The sequence below is a fragment of the Sesamum indicum genome, linkage group LG3 (genome assembly GCF_000512975.1).
Source record: "Sesamum indicum cultivar Zhongzhi No. 13 linkage group LG3, S_indicum_v1.0, whole genome shotgun sequence".
In the NCBI taxonomy this organism is placed as follows: domain Eukaryota; kingdom Viridiplantae; phylum Streptophyta; class Magnoliopsida; order Lamiales; family Pedaliaceae; genus Sesamum; species Sesamum indicum.
The window spans coordinates 3,359,520-3,385,842 of record NC_026147.1 but is presented as its reverse complement, the minus strand read 5'-3'; the positions used below and the strand labels follow the sequence as shown (position 1 = coordinate 3,385,842).

Below are 26,323 nucleotides of genomic sequence, written 5' to 3'. Positions count from 1 at the left end.
ACCTCCAACCCAAAGTAAAACATCTTCTTCTTTTACTCTATACTGCACAAAAGTGTAATTATTATAGTACTACAGATCATTCCCTAAAGTGATGGACCTTTACATTAATCTAAAAACATCTCTGAATGGAAGAGTTGCCAGATGAATCAGCTCAAAACAAGATAATTTACAACTTTCCCATCCTAATTTCTAATGTGCTCGAGTCGAGAAGAATATCGGAGGTCTTCGATGTTGCTGAATACTGGCTCAACCCTTTTGAGACATATTGGAGTTATTCATCACCTGTTGATCAACGGAATAAATCTGGGAAGGACCACATTATAAAACTGGCAAAGACGTCCGTCTCCAGGAACTCGATATGAGCAGCCCGTCCAATTATGGTGTTCAGGTTCTTTCCTTGCAAGGTGACGTCGAAATTGATGTCACAGCGCATGAACACGCGATGCTCAAAGGATCTTGCTCGTATTTGGTCCAAGCATTCATTGAGCATCTCAAGAAAAACTTTGCCCTTCTTCGAGTGGTCGCCTGAAGATGCTGGGCACATTTCAATTCTAGCAGAATGATATGGAACATAGCCGTCCTGAAAAAAACATGAAATCAATTGTGTTAAAATGCACGAAAATCAAACTGCTGAATGATTGGGGTTATATCCTTGCACATTAACTCTGAGAAAAGTAACATATGTTTAGGTATTCCACTGGTAGCCTTCATTTACATGTTTGACAAAGGAACATGTTTGACACTCATCAGAGAGTCCATTTCACATGCCAAAAGAACTCCAGGTGTCAATATGTATAATTCAGAAAGCCAATCAGAAGTTGTAACCAAATTCTAACAGCATAAGTAATCTAAAAGGTCTGCTTTGATTCAAAATTAAGAACTGTAAAGCTTACCTGAACGTCTTTGTATTTTTTGACACTTCTGCTAATTAAGATCCATTTATTGTGGTTCGATAAAGTTAAACACAGATGTCAGTTTCAGCCAAAGAAAAAATTCAGCAGCAGGAGAATGTCTGATTCATGATGTCGATGGAAACAGGCTATTTGGTCGGGTTGGGTAATTGCTCTAGCACTAAAGCTGAAGTGAGGAACTTAGAAAGGGACAAGAATGGCTAGTCCGAAGGTTTAGAACGATAGGAATTCAGCTAGTTTCTAAATGGTGCTGAATTGATAAAAAGAGTGGACACCACAAATCATCCTCTTCACCAAATTGTGGAGGATTGCACACATCTACTGATAATGATCGCATCCTCGCTACATGGAACATGACCTGAGAGAAGATCTAAGTATGTGGAATGAGTGATCAATTGAGGTGGCAGACAGTCTTATTGAAGAGCAAAATTTGAACACTTAAATATCCGGCTGAACTTCTCCATTGTAACTCAAGAGAAAAATGTACGTGTCTCTGTGTTTGTGTTTCACGCATACGTTAAACTAAACAAGCTGAAGAGCATCAGGAAACATAAGGCAGAGCCAAGTAGAGAATTCCAGACATACAACATAAACCAAATATTTGTGAAAGAGAGGTGCACAGACATCTGCATTTCAGAGAAGGTGGAAAGAAAACTAGGAGTTACGTCAGAAAATGCAAAAGTAGGAGATGAAGTACCTGGGGAGAAGACAATAGAATAACGTTCCTGAAGTTATCCAATGTCTTATGCTGAAAGTAAGAAGAGAATACAAAGCATCAAAACATGAAAGCACTGAGAGAAGCAATCATTTCTTTCAGTCCTCCCAAACAACCCAAAATCATGTCGAATGAATGTAATAAGTTCTTCAATTAAAATGAATGCCTTACAAGCTTTTGCATCAATATCCAAAAGACAACAAGATAGAAATGTCATAAGATTAAAGTGGAACTGTGGAATCTATCTGAATGGCCAGAACTCATTTATCCTTTTCAATTTATTCTCACACCACTGATTTCTCAACTTAAGCACAGCCCAGAATCAAAAGAAGGCACACGGCTAAAGCACTAGAAAAAGCAGTGTAGACATCTAGAACTGATTTTACTATCTCAAATTCTTATGTTTTCACCATAAGGCATCTAAGACCTGGTTAACAAAACCTTATCCCATACTCACCCCGAGTTTGTTCCAGTACTGGCATAAGAATTTTAAAGACCAAGCCATGCTTTAATGAAACGGCACTATACTATCCTTATATATATATATATATATATATATATATATACAAACACACGAACTAAAAAAAAAAAAAGAAGCCAGCAATAAAATATGCCCCAGGGGAACAGTAAGGGGCTAATTAATACCTTGGCTAGTTTGTATAAGAATGTATTCCGAAGATCAGGATCATCAGTAAAAGTGAGCTGATGAATGCACTGTGTATTCTTGAGCTTCTTCAGTACCCACAGTCCCCCATTAAACAAAGAGTTCGAACTGTAAAGATAACCGAGATGTGGACCAGAAACAGAGAGATATGTATGCAAGTATCTCAGATATGGTTCCATAATGCTCTCTGCAAGAATACAACTAAAATTAGAAATGTTAAAGATAATTAGACGGCAGATATTTTTAATCTTTGATGTGTAAACCTGTTAGCGCGGTTCTCAAAATTATGTTTCCAATGGAATGTCCAACAAAGCTAAGTTTAATTGCTCTCAATACACCAGATCTAGAAACCTTATCCATTTTCTTCTTCACAAACGACACAACTTCTTGTGCTAGCCTCCGTCCCATATCTCGAAAATCTCCAGATGTTTTCTCTTCATTAGCCTCTGACATAAGGAATTCTGTCTTAGGGTCTAGCAAAAGCCACTGATTACGAATGAGCCGCAAGTCCAGATGATGCCCCTGCATATATAAGGAGTCTTTGCAATTAAAATTTATCATAAATACACCTCAAACGACTAAAGAAGTTTGACGCAAGACAGGAGAGAACTAATTTCACTTTTTAAGAAGCCATGGCCTGCAATGATAATTCAAACCACATCATAAAGAAGTTGACTTTGTCTTGCTGATCATTAGATATAGTATAAGCTCCATCGTCATAACAATGTATCAATACAATCAAATACCATCACAACCACACCACAATCAGTATGTAAATCCCACGGAGAACAATTGCATGATTGCATCTGAGGGCTGGAGGATCTTACTGCCCCAAATCCATGCTGTCAAAGACATCAAAGAAAAATGACTCAATCCCTATACAGAAGAAAATTCTGGCTGAGCAGCAAATTTCATCTTAAGCAGGCATGTCATCTTCCAGCAGCAAAAGCAACTGGCCTACTAACTTGGCCATAATCATTCCACATCATTATGTTGCTTGATGCCAACATTCCTTCGTATAATATTTGACAGGTTTTGGAATGCGGATCCAAAACATTTTACCATCCTCACACTATAAATTATTTTAAGGCTCAAAAGTGGACAGAACAATTTGATCATTTGATGTTTTTGATGAGGATAGAGAAAAGTGCCTGCCAGTATACAAATCTGTACAATATCCTGTTCCCATGACTTGACCTGGTTATGGTGATATTAATCACTATACCAGGCACCAACATTATTCTATCAAGCCTTTGTTTATCCAAGAAGCCGCCTACAAGCAGTCAGATGTGTAAATATACAACCTCTTTATTTACCAAGAATGTTGCAGTTCGGAATCCGTTAAAAAGTTAACACTATGTTTGGTTTCATGTTTTTGCATTACCCGAGACAAAATAAAACACACCCAATGTTTGTTTTTGTATTTTTTACATCTTTATCTGTGTGTTTTTTTATTTTTTAACTTTATTTATAATATATATATACACTTATATATATAATATAAAAGAGACATAATTTGACAATGATCATAAAAGAGACATAATTTGACAATGATCAGTGATTTTTGTCCCCCAAAATCCCAATATCAAACCTACACCACTTATTTTAAAATATTTTAAATTTTACCTCAAAAAACACAAATTTAAACATACCATTTGTCTCCAACACGCACTAATTTATGTCTATTTTTCTCTCTCTATCTCCAAAACACCAAAACAAAACACTCGAAACATAAATCCAAACACTATGTAAGTGTTTCTTATGGTAAAAGATGATTAAAATACTCTTGGAACTCAGGACATGTTTCTCTTCTATACAGAAGATACACTGACCTGGTTTATGGCTTATACTAAAGTAGAGTAAAAATGTAATATACAAATGAATATGTTAAAAAAAATCGAGATGTCTATTAGGTGCAACACCCATGATGCTCTTGTCTTCTCTACTTCTGGACCTGAAATATGGTATGCTTTCAGTTCAAACTAAGACATACATAACTGTAGATGCCTGCTTTGCATATGAAGTGCTAATTCAGCCACTAAAAAGGTTCTTGGAAAAGGAAAAGCAAGTAATGTAGAAAAATAAGCCAAGTATTGATTAGTTTTCATATAGGTAGAAGAGAACATGCCTGGAATCCATGCACAAAAACTACAATCTTCAGAACACGATCATTTGGGCGACCGGTGAGCTTTATTGGGTTGGAGCCAGATCCAGCCATCAAACTATTTGTATCTTTCCGGTCCAGTTTGGTGAAGTAAGAATTTCCACTTGTTGAACGTAAAGGCGCATTGATGACTCGTTCTACTATTACAATGGGGATGCGTGCCGGATCTCCAAATATATGCATGTCTTGGATAGACCGATTGTTCATCTGCACTGAAGCATACCTGCTCAATCTCCAACCAATAAAGTGATACTGTGTAGCACTTATTAACAGGACTCACCATCATTTGAGCAATACTTCTCCTATGAAGCTCCGCTCGCATAGCAGCAGCCTGTGCAGGCTGCACAGAGCACAAACGAATATGAACAACAGAAAAGCTATTTTCTGTAGCTAATAAAGGAAACTTATCACCCCAAGGAGTAAAAAGTGGTGGCACAATTACATCGTCAGTTAACTTCCGTGGAACAGGTAATCTGCCATGCAATCCATGATAAGTAGACGCATCTACTAAACTGCTTATGTATTGGTGAGGCATGTCAACTTTAGTGTGAACCATCCAGATTGACCATTCAGCTTTCCGACTAACAGCCCACTGGTTGCGGAGAAATTCCAGAATCTTCTTTGTGTTAGCCCTGGAGACAGAAGCAGTATTATCAGTTTCTATATTAGCCATTTCACTGCCACTAGAATCAGATTGCACTTTGGGCAATCATTTCAATGAAAAGCACAAGATTGCTACGCAGACATTTCAACATGTCTTATGATGTTTCCCTTGTAAGCTGTGGTTTCCCTCAAATCCATGCATACCCAATCTAGTGATTAGAGAAATGAGAAGTTAGAATTATGATGTATAATTCTTCTCCTAGCCGAAAGAACAAGCCACTCAATTCCCCAAAGCAAATCCTCATTAATAGTAAAGGTCTGACAGAAAATTCTGCGAACCACTTGGCAAAATAAAGAAGAATTGTCCTTTAAAATCAGATCATATCACAACTCTACGGCCATAAAGGTTGGAGGAAGTACAGTTTGGAAGCCAAGGAATGAAGAAGCACAAAAGGTAGGAAGTTAATATCACCTAACTTTCATATAAGTCCAAGTCATTAGATATACAAACATATCAAAATCTGATGCCGTTGATGCTATCGATATATCACCATGCTACATGTGATAATACTAACTAGTACTTTAAAAGGGAAACAGGTAGAGATACTCAAACTTTTAAATATTCCAATGTTTAGAGACCATCTCAATGCAAAATGGAGCATTCAAATTGGGATGAAGGGAGTTTTTTATTGCTATAAAAGTTCTACCCCTTCAAATAAACATGTAAACCTTAACCATCCATCTAAGGGTCTATTAATTGATAGACTAGATGGGGAAATCCACCCGCAGCCAAAGGCACATTCCAAAATGGACACTGGAAAAAAGCTAACATTTTTAGATTTCCTGAGCTGGCTGATCCAAGCCAATTGGAGACTTGCCATAAACATACTGATATCTGTCATCTTATTCATGGCTATTGAGGCACATTTGTTAATGGAAAGCGTACCAGACATTCTTCCACCCAACTCCAAGAACCCTCATCCACATTCAAATTTCTGATTTAAACCAGGCCACATACTCTGAAGGAAGGACATTGACAAGCAAATTTATATCCTTGGTTACTCCAGACACATCAAACAAGAACTTTTTCTGTCTTTTATCTTCAACTGAACCAATACCCTTCCCCCTCCCTCCCTCTCTGCTATTGAGTTTCCATAAAAATGAAACATGAGAGAAAATGCATGAACTCTCCTTGTCACCTTGATGATCATTAGCTATCTTATCTTCTATACAAGTTAAACAGGAACAGAAAGGTTCTTTTACAACAAGTAGAATCAGAAAGATGTACCATTGTCCAACAAGCAGGACATAAAGGGCAAAACTAACCTGTGAAAATTCAAAAATATACTCCACAAGTGAAGGACTTGATGGCCAATCAAATCGATTGACTTGAGTAGTTTATCCTCAGATAATCGACGGAGAACAGCATCATTATGAAAATCAACTTCACCAATTGCTTTCTGTCCAAGGAATAAACCCTGGTTATGCAGGTTGCAAAAGCAAACAGAATAGCAAAGTGCTTTGAGGGGTGAACAGGAGAATTATAGTTATAAATTTCTTAAGCTCAAATCATGAGAAGACCTCAGAAGCACTGTGAAGTTTGCTCAAGACTTGTCCTAAAACTTCTGCATCAGCTGTTTCCGGAAGTGAGCTTGGCGTCAAACCAAACAATTCATTAGGAGTAATTTCTCTGATATCAATGGGTTCATTGATAGCCTGGCTCAGCTTTTTTAGCTCTTCCGTGAGTATCTCACAAGCACTTAATAGTGCTTGCACAAGCATAACCTTTTCAAAAAAAAAAAAAACAAAGTAACTAGAACTTAACCTATGATAAATTATGCAGGAGATATCATTGGTACATACAGATAGCTGGAAAAAAAATCAAGTGACTGTTGAATGTTGACGGGAAACACAAATCCACTGACACATCAGATTAGTTAATGAAGGCTGTGTTATCTCATACTAGCACTAGCTATCTGCAGAAACACTTGTGTAGTACACATTATTAACAGATAAAGGAAATTATTCTTTTAACGTAACAATATACGCATGAATACTTTAGCCAGGATCACAAGATATTTATTACTAAAATTACAACCTGGCGTTGGAAATGCACCATATGCATACCAGTGAAGCCTGCTATAATGACCACAAGCATGTGGGAAAATGTGAGCAATGAAAAGGACTCTAACATTATATGAATGTAAAAAAGATGAATAATGACTATCCAATATGAGTTAAGGATCAAGGAGAGTTGGGCACGTACTTGTTTTGACTTATCATGCTTCCCGACAACATCAGATCCATTAGCTGTAAGACCACTGAGAGAAGACAATACATTTGTTATTCAACAGAATGTTGACAACAATATAGGGCCACGAAGTACAAGAGAGAACTAGTCTAATTCAACAGAACATAGAGCAAAGCAAAACATAGCGAAAAAACAAGAATTTAGCAGGCTTTTGCTACTAGAGTAAGCACAGTGCATTTCATCCTTCCTTTTCCATACTTGAAATTTTCAACATATTACAGGATATATTATTAACCTTAAAACTTTATTGTTTTTCAGAAATCCACAAAGCCTTGAAAGTGCAAACAAACAACTCAAAATAATTGACAACGCCTATAAAGTGATGCCTTTGTTTGCACATTTTCTGAGATATAAAGATAAAAGATCTAAACTGGAATACAATTGCCTAAGGTTTTGTCCACCACTGGTCACCTAGGAACTGATACATATATTCATATATCCACACAAACTATCATCACTAGTGAACAAAATGATTTGAAACCATTACAAGCACTATATGTCATATTTGAAGAAAATGGATGTTGTAACAAACCTGGGTACCTTCTGTGAGGAAGTGTAGACAGCATTTCTCAGAAGGCTGACATGAACAGTTATATCAACTAACACTGCATGAAAAGCATCAAAATGAACTGGGCAGTAAGTATGCAACCCCAGAAGGGCTTTAGGAGGAAGCCGGAATTCATGGACTGCAGCAATGTTATCCAAACAATCCTGAATATTAGACCTACAAGCCGCCAGTAAACTTATTAAGTTCAAAGGGTGGAATTCAATAAACATTTTTATTCACTTCATTTAGTAAAACATGCACGAAAAGAAAATTAGAGCACATGCCTTCTAAGATTTCATAAGAGAAAACTAGAAACATAGATTCTGTCAGCAGACCTGTTTTCCAGCACAGGAGTGTAGAGCAGCTCGAATTTCAGAATAACAGCAGATGTGCATGGACCCTGGTGACCCAAACAGCAAGGCAGTGAACACAATAAGTAATAGCATAAAACCCCTAAATTTGAATGTACTTTGACATACATCAAGTCAATGCAAAAGTACACAGTTCTGGTTCCACAAGCATTCTTCGACCTATATCAGGAATGGCCTGACTCACATATTTGCACATTCTAATTTCTGTTGTTCATCATTTTTATTCTTGCCCACAGCACAGGGATAAGCATATTTTAAATGTAATTATGTGTATATACATGACTTAGCATAAACACATTCCACATGCTAATCCCCACAGAAAAAGAAGAAAAAACAATACCTCAAAGTTACTAACCTGTAACGTGAATGAGACCATCAATGACAAAAGAATATCCTGCCTTGCATATCTGATCCGAAATGGTTGTGTTGAAAAGCTATGGTCTCTGTCATCAATTCTCCATACACCATACACGTCATCAGAACCCAGATCAGGAGCTGTTCAGACAAAGAAATGACATAAGCAAAATAGTGGCCAATGCTAAACTTTTTATGCAATTTTGGAAGCTGTGAGATCAACTCCAAGGAGATGGCATGTCAACGGCCGACAAAACAACAGAGGAAACAAGTTAGAACAGTTTTCTGTTCGTAGTGTCCCATGAGCATGTTCCAAAAAGAAGCAACACATGGAAGCAAGGTTCTGCACAACAGATCCTTTTGTGGTGGACTAATGTTTAGCTTTTATTCTTTTCCCAAATAAACATTTTGAAGGAACCATAAGTGTTTGCCACCGGAATATTGTAGCTCAGGATCAACTTAACACGAGGGAGATCAACCAACCTTCATATTGAGCCACTCTTGCTGGAGTACCCAAAGAACCAGAATCTTCACCCGTCCACCTCATTGTAATCTTAATTTGATACCATCTAAATGAACATGTAAAAATTAAACAATTAAAAGGGGATGCAAGTGCTACCCAATGCAGCCAAGTAATACGAAAAGAAAAGTAAAGATAAGGTAAACTATAAGACACTTACCCTTGTTGAAACAAGTCGAGGTTGTGAAACCGATGTATGTAAATAGCAATCTCATGTATAGCTTCCAACATTGGCCGTTAAATTTTCGTGGTTAGACTTAATATTGGTGGGATCAAGGGGTGCTCATCAAACTTTAGGAGAGGCAACGGCTTCGCATTCCTGATGCAACCTTAGGTTTCAATGATGCTGATTTATTTAGAATCAGAGATTATCCACTTGAGATGCTGAAGTAGAACTGGCATGTAAGATGAATTTTTGCCTTGGGAAGTTGCATCTCTCCAATTCCTCGTACCCAAACCTTAATCTTTTATAGAGCTAGGTTTGGCTTTCGAGGAAAAGAGATAGCAGTTTTCAATACAGCGCCGACTCCGCAATTGAATTGGAAAAATATGTGATGCTTCCTAGTAAGAGTTGATCTGGTGCCAAATCTTCTCTTTCACCAGAGGGCTTCTACACCATGACATATAACGGTTCGTCATAACCATAGTTTGACAACTAAACCCTAACAATATTCAACTTAACATTAAGATTTAATGAGCAACAATGGTAGAATTGAGAAACAAGTTTTCTGACAATCACCACGTTATATTAACCCTAACTGATGGTAACTTTCAGGAGGTACTGGTACTCGGACTTTTGAACAATCACCACATCACGTATGACGAAATCGATCTAGATCTCAATATAAGAATAGTTGTAATAACTCCAAAACCAGACCAAGACCTCTCAGGAATCACCCGAGTGATTGGCAGATGTGGTCTAACCAAGTAACTATGCGTGCTCTTATTTGTTAAATTAATCTACTGCTCCTTTCAGCATCTGAAAACATTCTTGCCTTTGAAATTATGCCAGCACAACTGGAATCTTTTAGCAGATTGAATGACTAATGATAGCAAGTGAAATACATGAGTAGTGCTAATAAACACCTATTGTTTGTAGAAATCTTCATAAAGCGCATAAACAAGCAGGCAGGCGCAGGCAAGCATGTCTTATTTCCATCCAACTCTAAGCCTCTGCTTATATGGCATATAAACAAGCCTCCAACATAGCAAGTTAATTATCATTTTTAAATGGATGGAGCTCTTGACGAGGGACACCTGAAAATGAAGATCTATTGGTCTCCAAAGATTAAAGTTGTTTGTAAATGAGGACAGCTTACATTCCACATTAATTTACTTTAAAGGTATAACATGGAAATGTAAACCTTACGAACATCACAGGTTCCCCGGAAAGTGTGAATAACCAAATAAACCCAAAATGCGATTATTACAGGATTTTAAAAATTAAAATTATGTGCTAGTTATTATAATAAAGATTTTTCTCCACAAAATATTCAAGTTATACCTTCCTTGGACTTTTTTAAATTCAGAACTCCTTGGAGAATATGGATGAACAATTTTTGACAGAATCTTCAGTGTTAGTATAGCCCCTCATTTGCTTATTGCCATCCGATAGTGCTGGAGACTTAGGTTTGCCTAGACAGTCAGGCAACCACTCACATATGAAACCAATGTCTCTTCCTGTTCACTACCAGGAAACAGCCTCAAGCCTGTTTCACCCAAAGCCACTATTGTGGATATACCTTTAGTCTCAAGTATTCTTGAACCTCACACTCCATTCACATTCACTATTTCCAGTTCCTTCTACCACCTACTTCTCCTTCTCCTTCTTTGTCATCAACTTGTCAAATTCCCTACATTCTCCAAATTGGAAATCAACATATGGAAATCCTGACGGTATTAGCATCGAACACCTGCAAACAGATGCCAAAACTTTCACTTTTAAGGAGTATTGTTAAAGTACAATTTATTGTCCAGGCATTTGAGTAAACAGAACTCTAGGTTTCTAGATTGGAAACAAAGAAAGAAAAGACAGAATAAAACAAGAAAATAGACCTCCGTATCTTAAAAACACAAGGGAGCCTATTGCAGATAATTTTTGAACTATTCCAGGTTGCTGAGCTCTGAAGCGAAACCTCTCCATTCACAAAAAGCTAGAGGATGAAAATAATGCTGATTGAGAACATTACAAAACTGCCTCACGTCCATACTGGAAGAATCCAAAGAGTTCATTGATTTTAAACCACCTTCTTCTCTCTCATCTTTTTGACCAAATTGCAACAAATGATGTGATGACAATATCAAGTAAAGGTGGCAACTTAAATCAGATGCCCCACAGAAGAGATTGCCCTTTAGTTCTACAACTACACCGCTGTAAGCATCTGAAATTGTACAAGGATCGGTATGGAGGAAAGTTTTTGAAACTGAACCATACCAGGTGAATCTTTCAGAACATGATTTATATGCTACAGAAATATTGGTTAACAAATTCGTAGTAATTGTACATTAATCAATACCATAAGTTTTTTTGGTCCTTCTGTTGCAAAAGTTATAATGCACGCTGAAACATATTTTAATCCTCTCTCCATAAAGTTCATATCAAGCTGGCATGTGCAAGTAGTCATGCCTTAGGTCTACCCAATTTGCAAATTTTCTTCCCAGCATAGCCAAGGAACATCGCATGGGTCATATAACAGCTTGAGCCATGGTCAGTATCCAAATGGTGCTCTCAAGGGTAAATACTTAAGATGATGAGAAGCAATAGCACATGAAAACTACTTTATGGATAAGGACACCTAACTCTGATGTAAACCTACTCAGGAGATAGATTATGGGACTGGAAGAATTAATAATGATATTTATCCTGATATGACTTAGAATTAGATAAAACCAGAATGCAGCAGTTACATGCCAAAGTAGGAGGCCTTCTTAGGTTACATTTTCATTTTAAATTTTTGTTTTTTCCAGTATTTAGATGTTGAAAACTTTTGCATGGGCTTCGAGTGAAAACAATGATGTGTCCATATTAGTGATAGAAATGTTGATTTTATAGGACTACATATGATACTGTAATGTAAGATTAAAAAATTATGAGTCACATCATTCAAACATTATTGAGATAAGAATTATTGTCTATTTACTATGACTTCCATTACTATCTTTATGTCCCATGAGTTGAATGGGATGAAAATTATTATCTAAATTCCTTTTATCAAGTTACCTTCGGCGACACAAGAAGAAATTATTTAATCAGTTACAAAAATTTAATTGCTTTTAAGTTTAGTAGAGCGTGTAAGAACCATCAACGATGCAGGTTGTGTTTTGGAAAAATAAGGATCCCAGGTTTGAAAATGACTGCTATATGCATGGGGACCCAAAATTGATATTTTTGGTTGGAAAGCGACTAAACTAGCCCTTTCTTTTTATAGATGAAACGAAACACAGTTTGAAAATATTACCAGACAAGCTTTATAGCTAATGACTCTGATAATAGAACTTTCTTTCTAAGACATTCTTAAGTTACATTACATGAACTTATATATAAACTCGTAATTCCTTGACGAATGCACACGGAGAAGATATTAAGAAAATATCAATAAGCAGAAAGAAAAACCGAATTCTGACGGCAAGACACTCATTTGAATCACATTATAACTCCAAAAAGAGATAATTCAACCATATTATACTCCAATTCTAACAAAGTAGAACAAAAAAACAACACGGACACAATCTGGGAAAAAAAATACCTACCATAATCGGCAAACCAAAGACTCAAAGTATAAGCAGAGAGCAGAGAATACGGCGCATTCCTATTATACAAACGTATAACCAAATGCATTGCATTTAAATCCACTGATCCAATTATCGGGGTTTTAATAATTAAAAACCTGGAAATGGGGCTTTATTTCACCCGAATATAGGCGGCGAATCGGCAGCGGCACCCACTACGTTACGTACATGGGGGCGAAGGTCTGATCTCGGCGGCGCGTGGAGAGGCAACGTCCGTTAGCGGCGGGAGAGAGACACAGAGACAGAGAGAGAGCGCGAGCGAGAAAGGGGCAGAGAGGGAAATGGAGTTTAAGAATCAAAAAAGCCGTTTGTTTGGGCATCTGTCTTTAATACGAATAAATATATAAATAAATAAGGAAGAATTACAATTCCTTCTATTTAAATTTAATATAATTACACATAAAAATTCTAATAATTTAAAAAATTATATTTAATATCTCTAAAATTTACTTTTATTTAATATAAATTTTTCGATAGTCAAAATTCATTAAATTTATTGATAGTAACAAAAAAAATTAAATGAAATTGATATTTATTCTCAATTAATTTATTACTAACTTAAAGTCACACAAATATTTCGTGACTAAATTATCCTTATAACGGTGAAATTATACATTCTCTCATGTATTAACTTGTGAAGATCTATAAAAATTATATCATAAATATATATATATATTTGACTTGAAATAAATCAATTAAGAATAAATATAAAATTTCATCCATTTTTTGTTAGTAGCATAAAATTCGATGAATTTTGACTAACGAGACATTTATTTATTATACAGAAGCAAAACTTAAAGGTATTAAGTATAATTTTTTAAATCATCATAAATTTACATGTAATTATATCAAATTCTAAAAAATATTTTTTTGTTGTATAATTTTTCATATGAAAATAAAGATATATTTTTGTTGTATAAAAATAAAAATAATTTTTTGTTGTATAAATTAGAAAAAATATATATTTTTGTTGTATAATTTTCATATGAAAATAAAATAATACTTGAATTATTTGATGACGTTGGATTTAATTTTTTTTTATTATATGATGTCACAATGTAGTTTTTATTTGAATAAAAGTGATACTTATATTATTTTTATTAATTTAGGATTGGTAGTTATGTCGTATCAGTATAATATTAAAAAATATATATTATATTTTATTATCAATAATTAAAAATTATATGTATGTACATAAAAAAGTGATGTCTAAATGAGGAAATAATTAATTTTTCTCAATAAAAATATACAAAATTTAAAAAAAATCCATTTTTTAAATAATTAAAAAAAAATTGAGAATCTTCACTTTAAATTAGTTAGTCATTCTATCTTCATTCTCATTTATTTAACTAAATAAAATTTAAATTATAAACATGCATCAAATATATTTCGAGTATGCATCAATTACTAATGTTATTTATTAAGTGTTACGTAGCCACCCTGTCTTGACTAAATATATATTAATTAAAATACCTTCATATATATATATATTTATTTTTGTGGGAGAAACGGTGTGGGAGGTGGGAGAAAAATAAATTATAATTATAAATTTATTAAAAATATACAATTACATCTAATTTTTTTTCTGAAGGGAATGTATTAAACGGTAAATTTAATTTTTGGGTAAATTACAACAAGCTCCCCAAAAGTTTGACATAATTACAAATATCTCCTTATTATTTACAAAATTATCAATACTTTATAATTTTAACGATCATCTAACAACTAGTTTAATCTGTCAATCTTCTCTAAGTTTTGATCCATTTTTCATGGAAAACAGATCAAAATTATTCTTATAAATTATGAATTATAATTTTATTTATTTTTAATTTTTTTAAAAATTATTTATGGACTAAAATTTTAACATATTCCATACCACTCACTCGATCATTTTATAAATTTTTATTTTTAAAAAATAAAAAAATACAACAAATATAAAGTTGATATTTTTATATTTTATATCAAAGAATTACATAATTTATTAAACGTAAAATAATATTTATAATTTTTTAAATAATAAAAAATATTTATAATTATATTAAATTTAAAAAAAAAACTCGTTGAAATAAAATATTCCCTTTTGAGATAGATATGTGAATTACCATTACTGCCCACACCATAGCCCATGACCAAGTGAAAATGATATACCTAATACCATCATACCCCTTTTTTCCCTCCAAAAAGCTGCTTAACATGCAGCAAACCACGTGCCAGCTCCAGTTGTCCGCATAGCCAAGCGCCACGTCGGAAGGCCGAGGTCCATGTGGGCCCCAATCCGCTGGCGCGCGCCCATAGAACACCTAAAACCCGATTGTCACTGTGCGTGGCATTTCCGGAATTAGGTCCTTTCCCCAGGGGCAACTGGGTAGTTTACATCGAGCAGAAGATTCAGTTCATAACAGACAGCTCTGCTGAGGAAACATTGAGTTAATAAAAAGCTCTTCGGTCCGGAAAACCTCAACAAACGCACTAAATTGTTTGAGAATCAGACGGAAAATGGACGCCCAAGAGGTAAATTGATTCCGCCACCGCTTCTGGAAGTATTCATCCGCCGTGGGGCGCCGTCGCCGCCGTGGCGCAGCCACTCTTTTGTTTTTCTTTGTTTCCGGAGCTCACACCAACTACCTGACTGATTAACTTAACCGTCACTTTTTTGTTTTTTTTTGTTTCCGGAGCTCACACCAACTACCTGACTGATTAACTTAACCGTTTCTTTACTCCCTCCTTTTTGTTTCTTTTGTTCGTGCATTTGTTTGTTTGTTATTTTGGATGCCGATCCTTGGCTTTTCTTTTTTTTTTTTCATCTTGGTGTTTGCTTTGATTCTTGGTGTTTCTCGGAGTGCTCTTGTTTGTGGGTTCGAAGAATTTCATCAATTCTGTTTTTGCTGCTGGAGAAATGGTGGTCTGTTTTGATCTTTTTCTTTTCAGTTTTACTCGTATGTTTGAATAGTTCTTCGCCTTTCTTGACTATAAAGTCTACTAGTGTGTGTTTTGATTCAAATACTCTAATCTAACTTTTTGAAATGGGGGAAAATCTTCTGATCTTTCTGTAGGGCTCTTGGAATCTTCTATGAGTTTCAGTTGTTTCTTTATGAGGTATATTACAAATGAGCATTCCTTTTGATTAATTCTTTCTTTTTTTCCGGGGTGCAGAAATTGACGGCGTTGAAGAAGGCGTACGCTGATATAATATTGAACATATCCAAGGAGGCGGCGGCGAGGGTTATGTCCTCAGATAGGAGGGCGGTTCGGTATCAGCATGAGCTGAAGGTGGCGAAAGAGGAGTCTGTGCGGATGCTGCTACGCGTTAAGCAAATGATGGATTCTAAGGTGAAACATTGGGTTCGGATTTTGAATTTTCCATATATTTTTCTTGTTTCTTGAACTAAGTATATAAGTAAAGAAATGGTGTCTGGGTTCATTAGAATTTTTAAACATCTTTTGTTCTTTTTTTTTAATACATTTTGCTGGTTGAATGTGTTGATGACTCGCCCATAGGGTTTTTGTTTTTTTTTTTTGTGATGTCTTCCGTGGGTTTGATTTGTGACGATGACTTTAATGTACCTAGTTTAGGTATTTGCCTCAGGGTTCTTTGGTGATTTGGTAAATGAGTACTTACTGGTGCGGATAGTCATCGATGTTGATTCTTTATGACGTTACAAATGTATGCTTCCATTAAGATTTGGGGTTTGATTTTTAGATTAAGCATTCTTGTTCCTGTGGTATTCTGCGAATCTCCTAGGACTAAGAGGTGCAACAGGTATTCCTACCGAGGTTTTATCTAAAATGGAATTGCTCTTGAGATGACTACCATATTCTAAACATGTTGATGTTTCCTTATTTGTTTTGATAGATTAACTACCCTTCCTTTTCCGGAATTATGACCGGAATCTAGTTTTGTTCTTTTGTTCCATTGGCAGTTGATGGAATTTCTTGGTGTAACAAGGAGATAATCATCTGTCCAAAATTCTTTTATGCTTTGTTGTCCTGACTGTTATCTATTTCCGGTTGAACTGAAGTAATGGATTTTGGCGTATAGCTGTCAGATCCGACAAGGATTTCAAGATGTCATTTTTTTCTAAAGTTGATGACTGTTTTATCTATTTTACCTTTGGCCGCTCCTGAAATGCCATGTTTTCTCATGAATGTGTGTTGACCTTCATGTTGTGCTGGTACACTAGCACGTGTTCTCTCTTATTTTATTGATTCTCTTGTGGCATGACACGTGTTTTTACTACAGGACTCTGATGTGTTTATGGTTTGGGAAACCAGAGGTCCCCTTTAATGTCATATGCTACTAATAACGTCATTATTGTTCATAGGCATGAATCATAATCCATTTAGCATCCAGGACATGTTATCATAGCTAGCTAGCTCAACCAATCAGAAGCTGAAGTATAATTGGACCCTTTCAAGCATAATTGTTTCAAAATGAGGGTTTGTCAGCATCAATTATGCATTGGTGTGCTTATGTTATGCACCTATGGACTATTTGGTATTTAAAATATCAAAGTTGGGAGCAGAGGGATTTGATGTTGTGAATGGTTACTCTATTGCAGACTAGACTTCACTATCAGTTTGTAGACCCTATTCCCATCTTGAGTTTCTGAAAAACACACAAATTAATGGCTTAAGTAATTTTCTATCCTTTTAGTTTTTATCTTTCCAATTTTATTGATAACTGATATATTTTGCCGACTCAACAGATTAGTGAAGCAGAAGCTGCATCACTGAATCAGCAGAAGAAGATTGAAGAACTTGAAGCGCAACTTGAGGAAGCTGAAGATATTGTAAGGGATCTCAGAGAAGAATTGGAAGAAATGCAGACTGAACTGGAAAGGTTAAAGAAAAACAATTTGCAGCCCATTAATGAACCCAAGAATGCTCGTTCCATAGAAATGGAGAATAGAATTTGCTTGTATGAATCCAGTAACTTCCTTCATCCAGAAACCCAAGATGAATTTTCTGTAGCTCCTGACATAATGACGGCAACTCAGAGCCAGAGAAATGAATGTTGGAAGTGCGGTAGCGAGATAGTTTGCATGTGTAGTTCATCTATCGGTTCCCGGGATTTGCCTTCTATAATATTGACAGGCAAAGAGCCTGGGCTATACAGAAACGGGTGCACGCAGAGAATTCGTGCATGCGAGAGGAATCTTTTAGACAAGGAATTGTGCCTCTCAGGGGATTCAGACAAAGTGAAGAATGAAGGCGGGGACCAGGAAGGAGGTGAAGATACCTGCGAAGCACCAGCTTCTGGGGCTAAAGCTCTCAGTGAACTTGATAAGAAACTGTTAGCAGATATCAAGCCTAGTAGGTTCAAATCTTTTCTTCGGAAAAGGAAGAGAGCTACCAGAAGAAGGAAGACTATAACACCTTTGAGTTGGAAACGAACTGATTTTTTCCAGAAACCTTATGGTTTACCTGAGCTTTCTGCTAAACGCTTTCCTGTTTCAGTCGGAGACAGTGGTCATCCTAGTGAGGATCCTTCCAAGATAGCATCAGTATTGTCTCCATGTAATGCTGAAACACGGACTCATCTGGGGTGTGCTGAATCTTCAAGGAAAGAATCAAATTTATTGGAAATATCTGGTGGAAGGATATTGCAAAAAGATGAAGGATTGGAGGAACGTATGGTGCTGTCAGGAGAGGAAAGTGGATTTGCTGAGAACTTGTGGACTTCTGATTGTCATATGGATGATGAAAAAGTTGATATACTGCCAAACAATTTAAACTCAAATTCATCCGACATAACTAAAGTGCTTCCTCATCAACCTGTCAGTAAAAGAGTCATCAAATATACATTTCAAAGGAAGCGTAAGAGAGAAACACTGAGCGAATCTGAAGTGAATGCCTCTCTTGAGACAGAACAGAAGTCAGGTCATGTGCAAAATGCTGATAAGAACTTGGAGTGGTCCAAGCCTAGCTCGGTAATGGAGTCGTCACGTGACAATAGGAGGTTGGCACAAGTTGCTCGTCAGGTTGGTGAATCAGAACCTGTAAATGTTATTAGTGTTTTTGCTTTTGCATGTACGTGCCTGTGATCAGTATTAATTGGACAAATCGTGTGGATATTTATGTGCTTCGATGCATTCTTTATATTATTTTGGGTTATTAATTCTAGCCTAGATAGCCTCTATGCTATATTCCTGATTTTCTATCTATGCATAAATTTTCTGCTTCATCTAGATTCCTTTGAATCCAGATTTCCAGACCAAATTTGTTCAGAGCTAAATATATTCTAATGACTAAATTAGAACATCTTGGAAATATTTATGCGTGAGGCATGCTGCTTTGAGTACGAAGGAAATGAATGAAACAAATTTACCAACTCTGACCTGACATGCCATTTAATAGTTCATTGGTACATGCTGCATTTATTGGTGTGAGCTTTTCGTTCATATTTCATGTGTAGCATTTTCTTTTCTTGCTCTATATTAGATATTAATGCCTGTTGACACCTAAAACCTGAATCTTTATATTTCCCTTAATAGAAACTTAGGTTTTTTCCTATATGCTGGTTTTCTTGAAAGTCCGACTGTTCTCTTGTAGTGATGTTGCAACCAATTCTCACTTAGTTTCAGCTCTCCTACCCAGGTCTGTAACTACCATTCTACTAGTGGGTTAATCAGCCTCACTGGAATTACTAAGCGTTCTGTATTTGTGGCATACTTTATTTGTTTAAACAATAACTACTCGAAATTTAACCAAGGAAGCAAATATGCTAGGAAGTTAAAAGTATGAAAATAACTAGTCAAAATGAAACAAGAAGTATTCTTCAAGACTTTGATGTCACCCCCATATATATTGTATAAGGGATTTTTCCTTTGGGCCACTACTTGTGCATGTGGCTGAACGTGTCTCCTTTGAAGATTTTTTTTTTTAATGAGAGGGAAAACAGAGAGATTCGCTGATGCGAGACGCAGCATCTTCCCTGCAGTGGGGAAATAGATGTTTCCTTTATCCTAATGCATTCTCGCATGCAGAAACATCAACATGTATATTAGTTGCCTCAAAATTAGTTGGAACTTTTCAGATCTTATAATTTAAATCTAAAGAGCCTTGATATGTTGCAAATTGACATGCGTGGCAAAGTTGGAACATTGCCGGACCTCATCCATCATTGTGTGGATGGTGGGGCGAGAATGGCGTGAAAGGGTTGCTGTATTGGAGAAGTGTTCTTGGATTTGCTAATCCTTTCGTTGGCATAAAAGATAGTTTGCTTTGCCAGTGTACCTAACTTGCTCTTGCTAGTTGAAGGTATTTGTGAATACCATGTATAAAAATTTAAATATTATTCAAGGACCTATGGACAAGTTGAAGGGTTTTTTTGTACCCGTAGGTGGGTTTTCGGGCTGCGCAAATGGGGTGAGGGAGGCGAATTGAGTCTCCGGTTTTTCTAAAACCCGTTTCCATACATATAAGCAAAACTAGTTTTAAGTGGAAACTATTAGGAATTCTTTCAAAAGCTAATTAGATTGCGGAGCATTTACTATAATAACATTCTTGTTCATTCAATAGCAGTAAAGAGATAATCATTTATCTGAATTAGTATGTTCCATGGAGCATGGAAAAGGAAGATGAAAAGAAGAGAAGAGTACGTAACGTTACTGAGATAGAAGCTAACAGTAAATAGGCTGAGGAAGAAAAGAAACTGTCAGTAAAGAAAAAGCACTAATGCCAACCCAACGAAAGAAAGATGACTATAATGCCAATCCAACTAATTACAATAGCTAATAAGGAACCAAATAGAAGATAACTCAGAAGACACAACATTCAAGAAAGAATGGGAGAGAGAGGAGGGAGGGCGGCACCTTGTTGTGTTTTCATATACATAAGTTTTAGCACTGCTCTACTCTTTAACACTTCAAAGTTGGTAATACCGTAACGATATCATGCTTTCGATTTGGGAGTGATTTCTATTTTTTTCATAGTACATCTCATTGCATTCTTGTTGCCTATTTTTGATTTGGCAGCTTATATCTTTGTCCGAGAGGAAGTGGTGGGACTGAACGCAGCCTTTCATCTTATAAACACAACGAAAAGAATGCCTGATCTAGCTCAACAACAGCACACCCATTCTTCAACTTCAGCCGGAGAAGGAAGCCAATTATAGCAGAACAATGAACGAAGAAGGGACGGTAGAGATCACTTGTGACCTCATGAGCAGAGAGAGTTTTATATGTATAAATGTAAGGATTTACAAATTATGACACCATGAATTGAATAATCTCTTTTGTCTTAAAAGCTAACCTTAATTATGCTGTTATGTCTTCGATGTTTCATTCAAGAGCAGTGTTTTTCATTTGGCATTCCTTCTGAGTTCTATTCCTGTTGAGGTGTCTTGTTCATTGCGTTGGTCCCAGCGAAACCAATTTTCTTCTGTATTTTGTTCCTTCGAATGTCTGTTCTGTATGTGAATTAGCTTTCATGCTGAAAACTGAATAATTTCCTCTCGTCAAGAAATTATCCAATTTGAAATTGATCTGTAAAAATTCGTTTGAGTTCGATTCGTTAATTTAACTAATCGCACTTGAACTTAATTTTTTGAGCTCGATTCAATTGTAAAGAAACAATAAAATATATTTGAAAATACTAAATTATTTGAGTTCGACTTACGTTGGATTTCAACTAAAGCTTGTTTTGATTATTAATCAAATTAAGTTCAAACAAATTTTTGAAGCTCGTCAGTGATTCAAACAAACTTAAAGCAATAATTTGTTTGACTCTATTCGAGTAATTTACATCTGTATTTTTGTATATTACAATTTTTGTTCATGTGGGTTTCTTATACAAAGTATGGTGTTATTTTGCGGTTCAAATTCTTATTGTATTTGTGGATTGTTTCATGCTCAAAGCTTCCTATATATATCCTTCTCTCATCGTCAAGGAAATAGGTTAAAATTAAAGGTTTTTTTTATTATTATTTTAAAACTTTCGTTCATAGTATCCAATACAATAAAAAGAATTATTTTTTCACTACATTATAAACGACCTCGACTTAAAAATAATGACAAATCAATAGAATTACTATAGTCAACCAAAATCAATGCAGCCTCAGCATCAACCGTCTAGCCATACACGAGTATCCCTACCATCACCAAACCTCCAATGACGCCCTCCATCTGTGATAAATCTCACCAATAAGATACTATGCTAGGTAGGCCAATGATTATATCCAAGTGACACATGCATTTGAAATCCATCCGAAGATAGTATCAGGCTTTATAAGAACCCTAGCAAGCAAACTATCCGGCTCCAATATCAACCTCCACGCCTGCTTCGCCAACAAAACCAAATTGAAGCATCACAAATCCCAAGAACCCATATCCCCTACACTTTTACTTGCACAAAGCCGCTTCCAAGCAACTCAATGAATTTTACCTTCATTTGGCGAGCTCCGCCAAATAAATCTAATATGAGCATTTAGTGATCAAGGGGAGTTTCGGATATTGCTTCTTTTTTATTTTCTGGAGTAATTTGAAAATCATATAATTATTCATGGTATGACTGATTATTTTTGTCCAATAAATCAATTTAATGAACATAACTATTATATTTTTTAGTATTAATTTAATTTAAGAGGTAAAATGTTATCTAAAAAGTAATTGGGAGGAGCAACGTACATTTAACCCTAGAATAAAAGTAATTGGAGTAAAGATATAACCTTGAAAAATCGAGAATAGACAATTAAGTCGATCTTTCTTTCATATTAGAATATAAGACGAATATATATTTATTCAAATTTATTTGAATTATTATCATAATAGTAATCAGACAAATAGTCAACCCCTTTATCATTTAATCCAATACAAAAAAGTATTAAAGGCCTGCATCTGTCCCTCCTAATTATGCCCAATAATTGTAATTTACTTCCATCTTTTTTCAGTGCCGCACAGTGCTTGGTATAAATAAATCGTGTTGAGTCCAATATATAATTATTTTTTTGCATTTGATACAGTTATTAAATTAATAGAGTTCAAACGAATTTTAATTGGATGAAAAAGGAGTTCAATTCGAGTAATTTGATAGTATATTTATCATTTTTGTGTTAATTGAATCAAACTCAAAAATTGTCTAATAAAAGATTCATTTAAATTTGAAGTGAGCGCGCGCCATGACCACAGTGGGAGTCGAACCCACGACCTTTTGATCCGAAGTCAAACGCGCTAATCCACTGCGCTATGCGGTCTTGGACGATTGTTATATTATTTTGAATAGTATAACAACCTTTATTACCTAAATATAAAAAAATATAATATAAATGGGTTAATTACACTTAAACCCCCTAAAAAATATAAAATTGCATATATATATAAGGTAAATTACAACGACCTCTCCTGAAATTTGGTATAATTATAAATATTCATTTGTTGTTTGAAAAATTACAAATACTCCCCTAATATTTGATGAAGTTATGTAATCCTTGGTTGGAGGTATGAAATTGTCAACTTTGTTCTTATTATATTTTTTATTTTTTTAAATTAAAAGTTTGTAAAAAAATCTAACGGGGTGGATGAAAAAAAGCTTAAAAATAATAAAACAAATTATGTACTTACTTCATAAAAAAAACAGAAAATTTTAAAAAATAAATAAAATTATAATTTTTAATTCATGAGCATTTTGGCCAGTTCACTACAAAAAAATGAATGAAAACCTAATGAATTGGGCTAATTGTTAAATGACCCTTAAAAAATTAGGGGGTATTGATTTTTTCAAACAATAAGGGGGTATTCATAATTATGTTAAACCTCATGGGAGGTTATTGTAATTTATCCTATATATAATTTTGAAATACTGAGAATTCTCCGCTTACATTTGTACTCACTCTGTTAGTGCGTAAAAAATGTTGACATCCAAAAAAGATTATATAAACTTTTAAATTTACCCCTCATCCAACATTTCGTATAATTTAGACAAAGATACCATAGTAATATTGTTATACTTACAAGGGCGTAAATATAATATATAAAGTCAGAAGAGTATAAGTGTAGTAAAATTTTGTTCCCAAATTATGGTCATAAAAGTAGCCGTTGAATGTAAAAACGAGTCATACTATCGTAAAATTAGAAATTTATGTATTTATTATGCTAAGGTGAATATTATTTATTCCAAATCCAACATAAAGAGCATAATTGTAAAATGAGGAATTTTTAGAGGAGATGTAAGTAATCATTTCAAATTTTTAGAGAGGATATAATTAAAATTAACCCTAAATAATTTAAAGTTTTAAATGTTTTATTAAGTATGATATAGAGACATTTTAATATTAATTTATATTGTTTTACCAAATATATATTTACTACAACTACAAATATTATATAACAATATATACTATTTATTCTATATTTTCAATGCATATGATTTTTCTTTTTTAAATTATAAGTATTTATTAGATATATAGTTATTTTCATACCATATTTAAATGATTAAAATTGCAATGTTAATAATTACAACAATTTAAATAACTAAAATTTCTATTGTCGAAATTTTCGAAAGCAATTTTCCAAGATGAATTATAGTATGATACAATTAATAATTAGGGTAAATTGCAATCACCTCCCTTGAAATTTGATATAATTATAAATATTTCTTTGTTGTTTGAGAAATTATAAATACCACCTGATTTTATCATATGTCTAACAACGACACTATTCGATTAACCTCCATTAAGTTTTCATCAAATTTTCATCAAAATTGCCCTTTTGGATGATGATTTATAATTTTATATGTTTTCCATGATTTTTTAAAATATTGTTAGGGACTAATATGCTCTATGAATTATATATTTTATCCACCCCCAAATTGTTTTTATATTTATTTAATTTTTCTACAAAAGAATCACTAAAATAAATTAATAATTCTCACCGGCTGTCTAAGAACGATATAATCACTTTTCATTTAAAGGGGATATTTGTAATTTTTTAAAATAATAAGAAGGTATTCGAAAACTCAATAGAAATAGCTAAAATTCACCATAAGAATTTATACACATATTTAAAAAATGTTTGTATATTTATTTTCATTCCAAAGAATATATATATGTTGTAAAAATAATTTCTGTGAGGAAAAAAATAATTCTTGAAATAGAATTTCACTAATATACATATCACTGGAAATCATATTTGTTGCCAAATAGCCATTGAAACTGCTTGACAATCTCTTCTTGATTGGAGCAGAGGTTTCTGTTTGTTAACGGGCTGCAGTTGCAGGTGCTTAAAAGTGGTCATAGTGACCAGGCTCGGCGGATTGTTTACCGAAAACATAGGTCTCTGTAAAGTCATAAGACCATGTATGTGGGCTGGCGCCTGCCCACTGTCGGAAGGTCAATGAAGTTGGTGACCTAATGATCTTGGTCTAATAACAGGAGAGCCGGCATTTGAAGCCCCGGTGCATGACGCCATAATAACGGCCCTAAGGTAGCGGAATTTTTTTTGGGTAAGTTTTGACCAGTACAAAAGACGAAATGATTTGGGCACTTACGACTTCTTTTACTTGGCAATGATGAGGTCTAGAAAGGTGTTTGAAAAGTTTGTTTTTAGCGGATTAGTATGCAAATTTTCTTTGGAAGTGGGACTTTTCAACGGGATAGAGCCTTCTCAAGAATAAATATTATAGTTAATTACACTTAGACCCTTTTTAAATATGAAAATATATATATATATATATTTTCAGAGAATTTCAGAACTATAATTGCCATTATTGGAGAATTTTCCGTTTACAATGCTGACATTCAATAACCAAAAAACAAATTGTGTAAATTTTTAAGTTTACCTCTAATTCAGCATTCCACATCATTTATTAACAAAAATAATTTAATAATATTTTTATACTTATAAGGAGATATTAATGCACTATAGACATAAAGTCGGTATAATTGTAAAAATATTTACTCCTAATTATCACCATTGATAAAAAAAATAGCTTATGAATGAAAATTTTAGCTATATTGTTCATAATTTTTATATGTAATGTTGAATGAAATGTAAAATTAAAAATTTATGTTTTTTTTTTTTTTTTTTCGCTTAGTTCACTATGTTTCGTCGAAACCTTAACGGAAGGGATATAGTTGTAAGCAGAGAATTCTTGTAGTTGTGCAAGTATAGTTTTAAAAGGTTTTTTAAAGAAAAGTATAATTCTGTACTTTTATAGGGATCTAAGTGTAATTAATCCTAAATCTTATTTCAAATTTAAGGAGCCTGGACCTAAATATGTGTAACTAGTTATGAGAAAATTGATTATAGAATAATTAATTTTAAAAAATGATTATGGCATTTAGATTAATAATTTTATAAATGATTATGCAAATGTGCATATATCTAAATTAAAAAATTAATCCCATTTCAAAATCAGGAATTTAAAAATTATTTAATT

General features: G+C 34.4%; 2 protein-coding genes and 1 non-coding gene across 6 annotated transcripts; 1 reads left to right on the top strand and 2 right to left on the bottom strand.

Annotated features, from left to right (window-relative positions):
* On the bottom strand, positions 12 to 13,256 carry LOC105157157 (protein FAM135B). 4 transcript variants are annotated; one of them, XM_011073466.2, is made up of 17 exons: positions 13,048 to 13,256; positions 10,665 to 11,073; positions 9,321 to 9,770; positions 9,124 to 9,209; positions 8,642 to 8,781; positions 8,251 to 8,315; positions 7,901 to 8,092; positions 7,324 to 7,378; positions 6,639 to 6,842; positions 6,384 to 6,517; positions 4,897 to 5,086; positions 4,735 to 4,794; positions 4,419 to 4,661; positions 2,554 to 2,812; positions 2,272 to 2,477; positions 1,609 to 1,659; positions 12 to 580 (listed from the first exon to the last, which is right to left on the bottom strand). In XM_011073466.2, the coding sequence occupies exons 3-17, from the start codon at positions 9,389 to 9,391 to the stop codon at positions 290 to 292; spliced, it is 2,247 nt and encodes a 748-aa protein (XP_011071768.1). In that variant the 5' UTR covers positions 9,392 to 9,770; positions 10,665 to 11,073; positions 13,048 to 13,256; the 3' UTR covers positions 12 to 289. The 4 variants fall into 4 exon arrangements, with proteins under 4 accessions (XP_011071768.1, XP_011071769.1, XP_020548095.1 ...); XM_011073467.2 differs by having other exon boundaries at positions 9,321 to 9,767; XM_020692436.1 differs by having other exon boundaries at positions 13,071 to 13,256.
* LOC105157156 lies at positions 15,347 to 21,210 on the top strand. Its single transcript, XM_011073465.2, has 4 exons — positions 15,347 to 15,460; positions 16,103 to 16,279; positions 17,656 to 18,930; positions 20,926 to 21,210. The coding sequence occupies exons 1-4, from the start codon at positions 15,446 to 15,448 to the stop codon at positions 20,959 to 20,961; spliced, it is 1,503 nt and encodes a 500-aa protein (XP_011071767.1). The 5' UTR covers positions 15,347 to 15,445; the 3' UTR covers positions 20,962 to 21,210.
* TRNAR-UCG lies at positions 23,068 to 23,141 on the bottom strand. Its single transcript has one exon. It is a non-coding gene; the product is annotated as a tRNA-Arg (tRNA).

Bases quoted from the DNA above. Each gene is read 5' to 3' on its own strand.
- LOC105157157 (XM_011073466.2), bottom strand. From the start codon at position 9,391: ATGTTGGAAGCTATACATGAGATTGCTATTTACATACATCGGTTTCAC. The intron at 8,093-8,250 runs GTCTGCTGACAG...GGCGGCTTGTAG, and splicing joins ACTCCTGTGCTGGAAAACAG to GTCTAATATTCAGGATTGTT. The intron at 4,662-4,734 runs GTGAGTCCTGTT...GCTTCAGTGCAG, and splicing joins GAAGTATTGCTCAAATGATG to ATGAACAATCGGTCTATCCA.
- LOC105157156 (XM_011073465.2), top strand. The intron at 16,280-17,655 runs GTGAAACATTGG...CCGACTCAACAG, and splicing joins AGCAAATGATGGATTCTAAG to ATTAGTGAAGCAGAAGCTGC. The intron at 18,931-20,925 runs GTTGGTGAATCA...TTGATTTGGCAG, and splicing joins TGGCACAAGTTGCTCGTCAG to CTTATATCTTTGTCCGAGAG.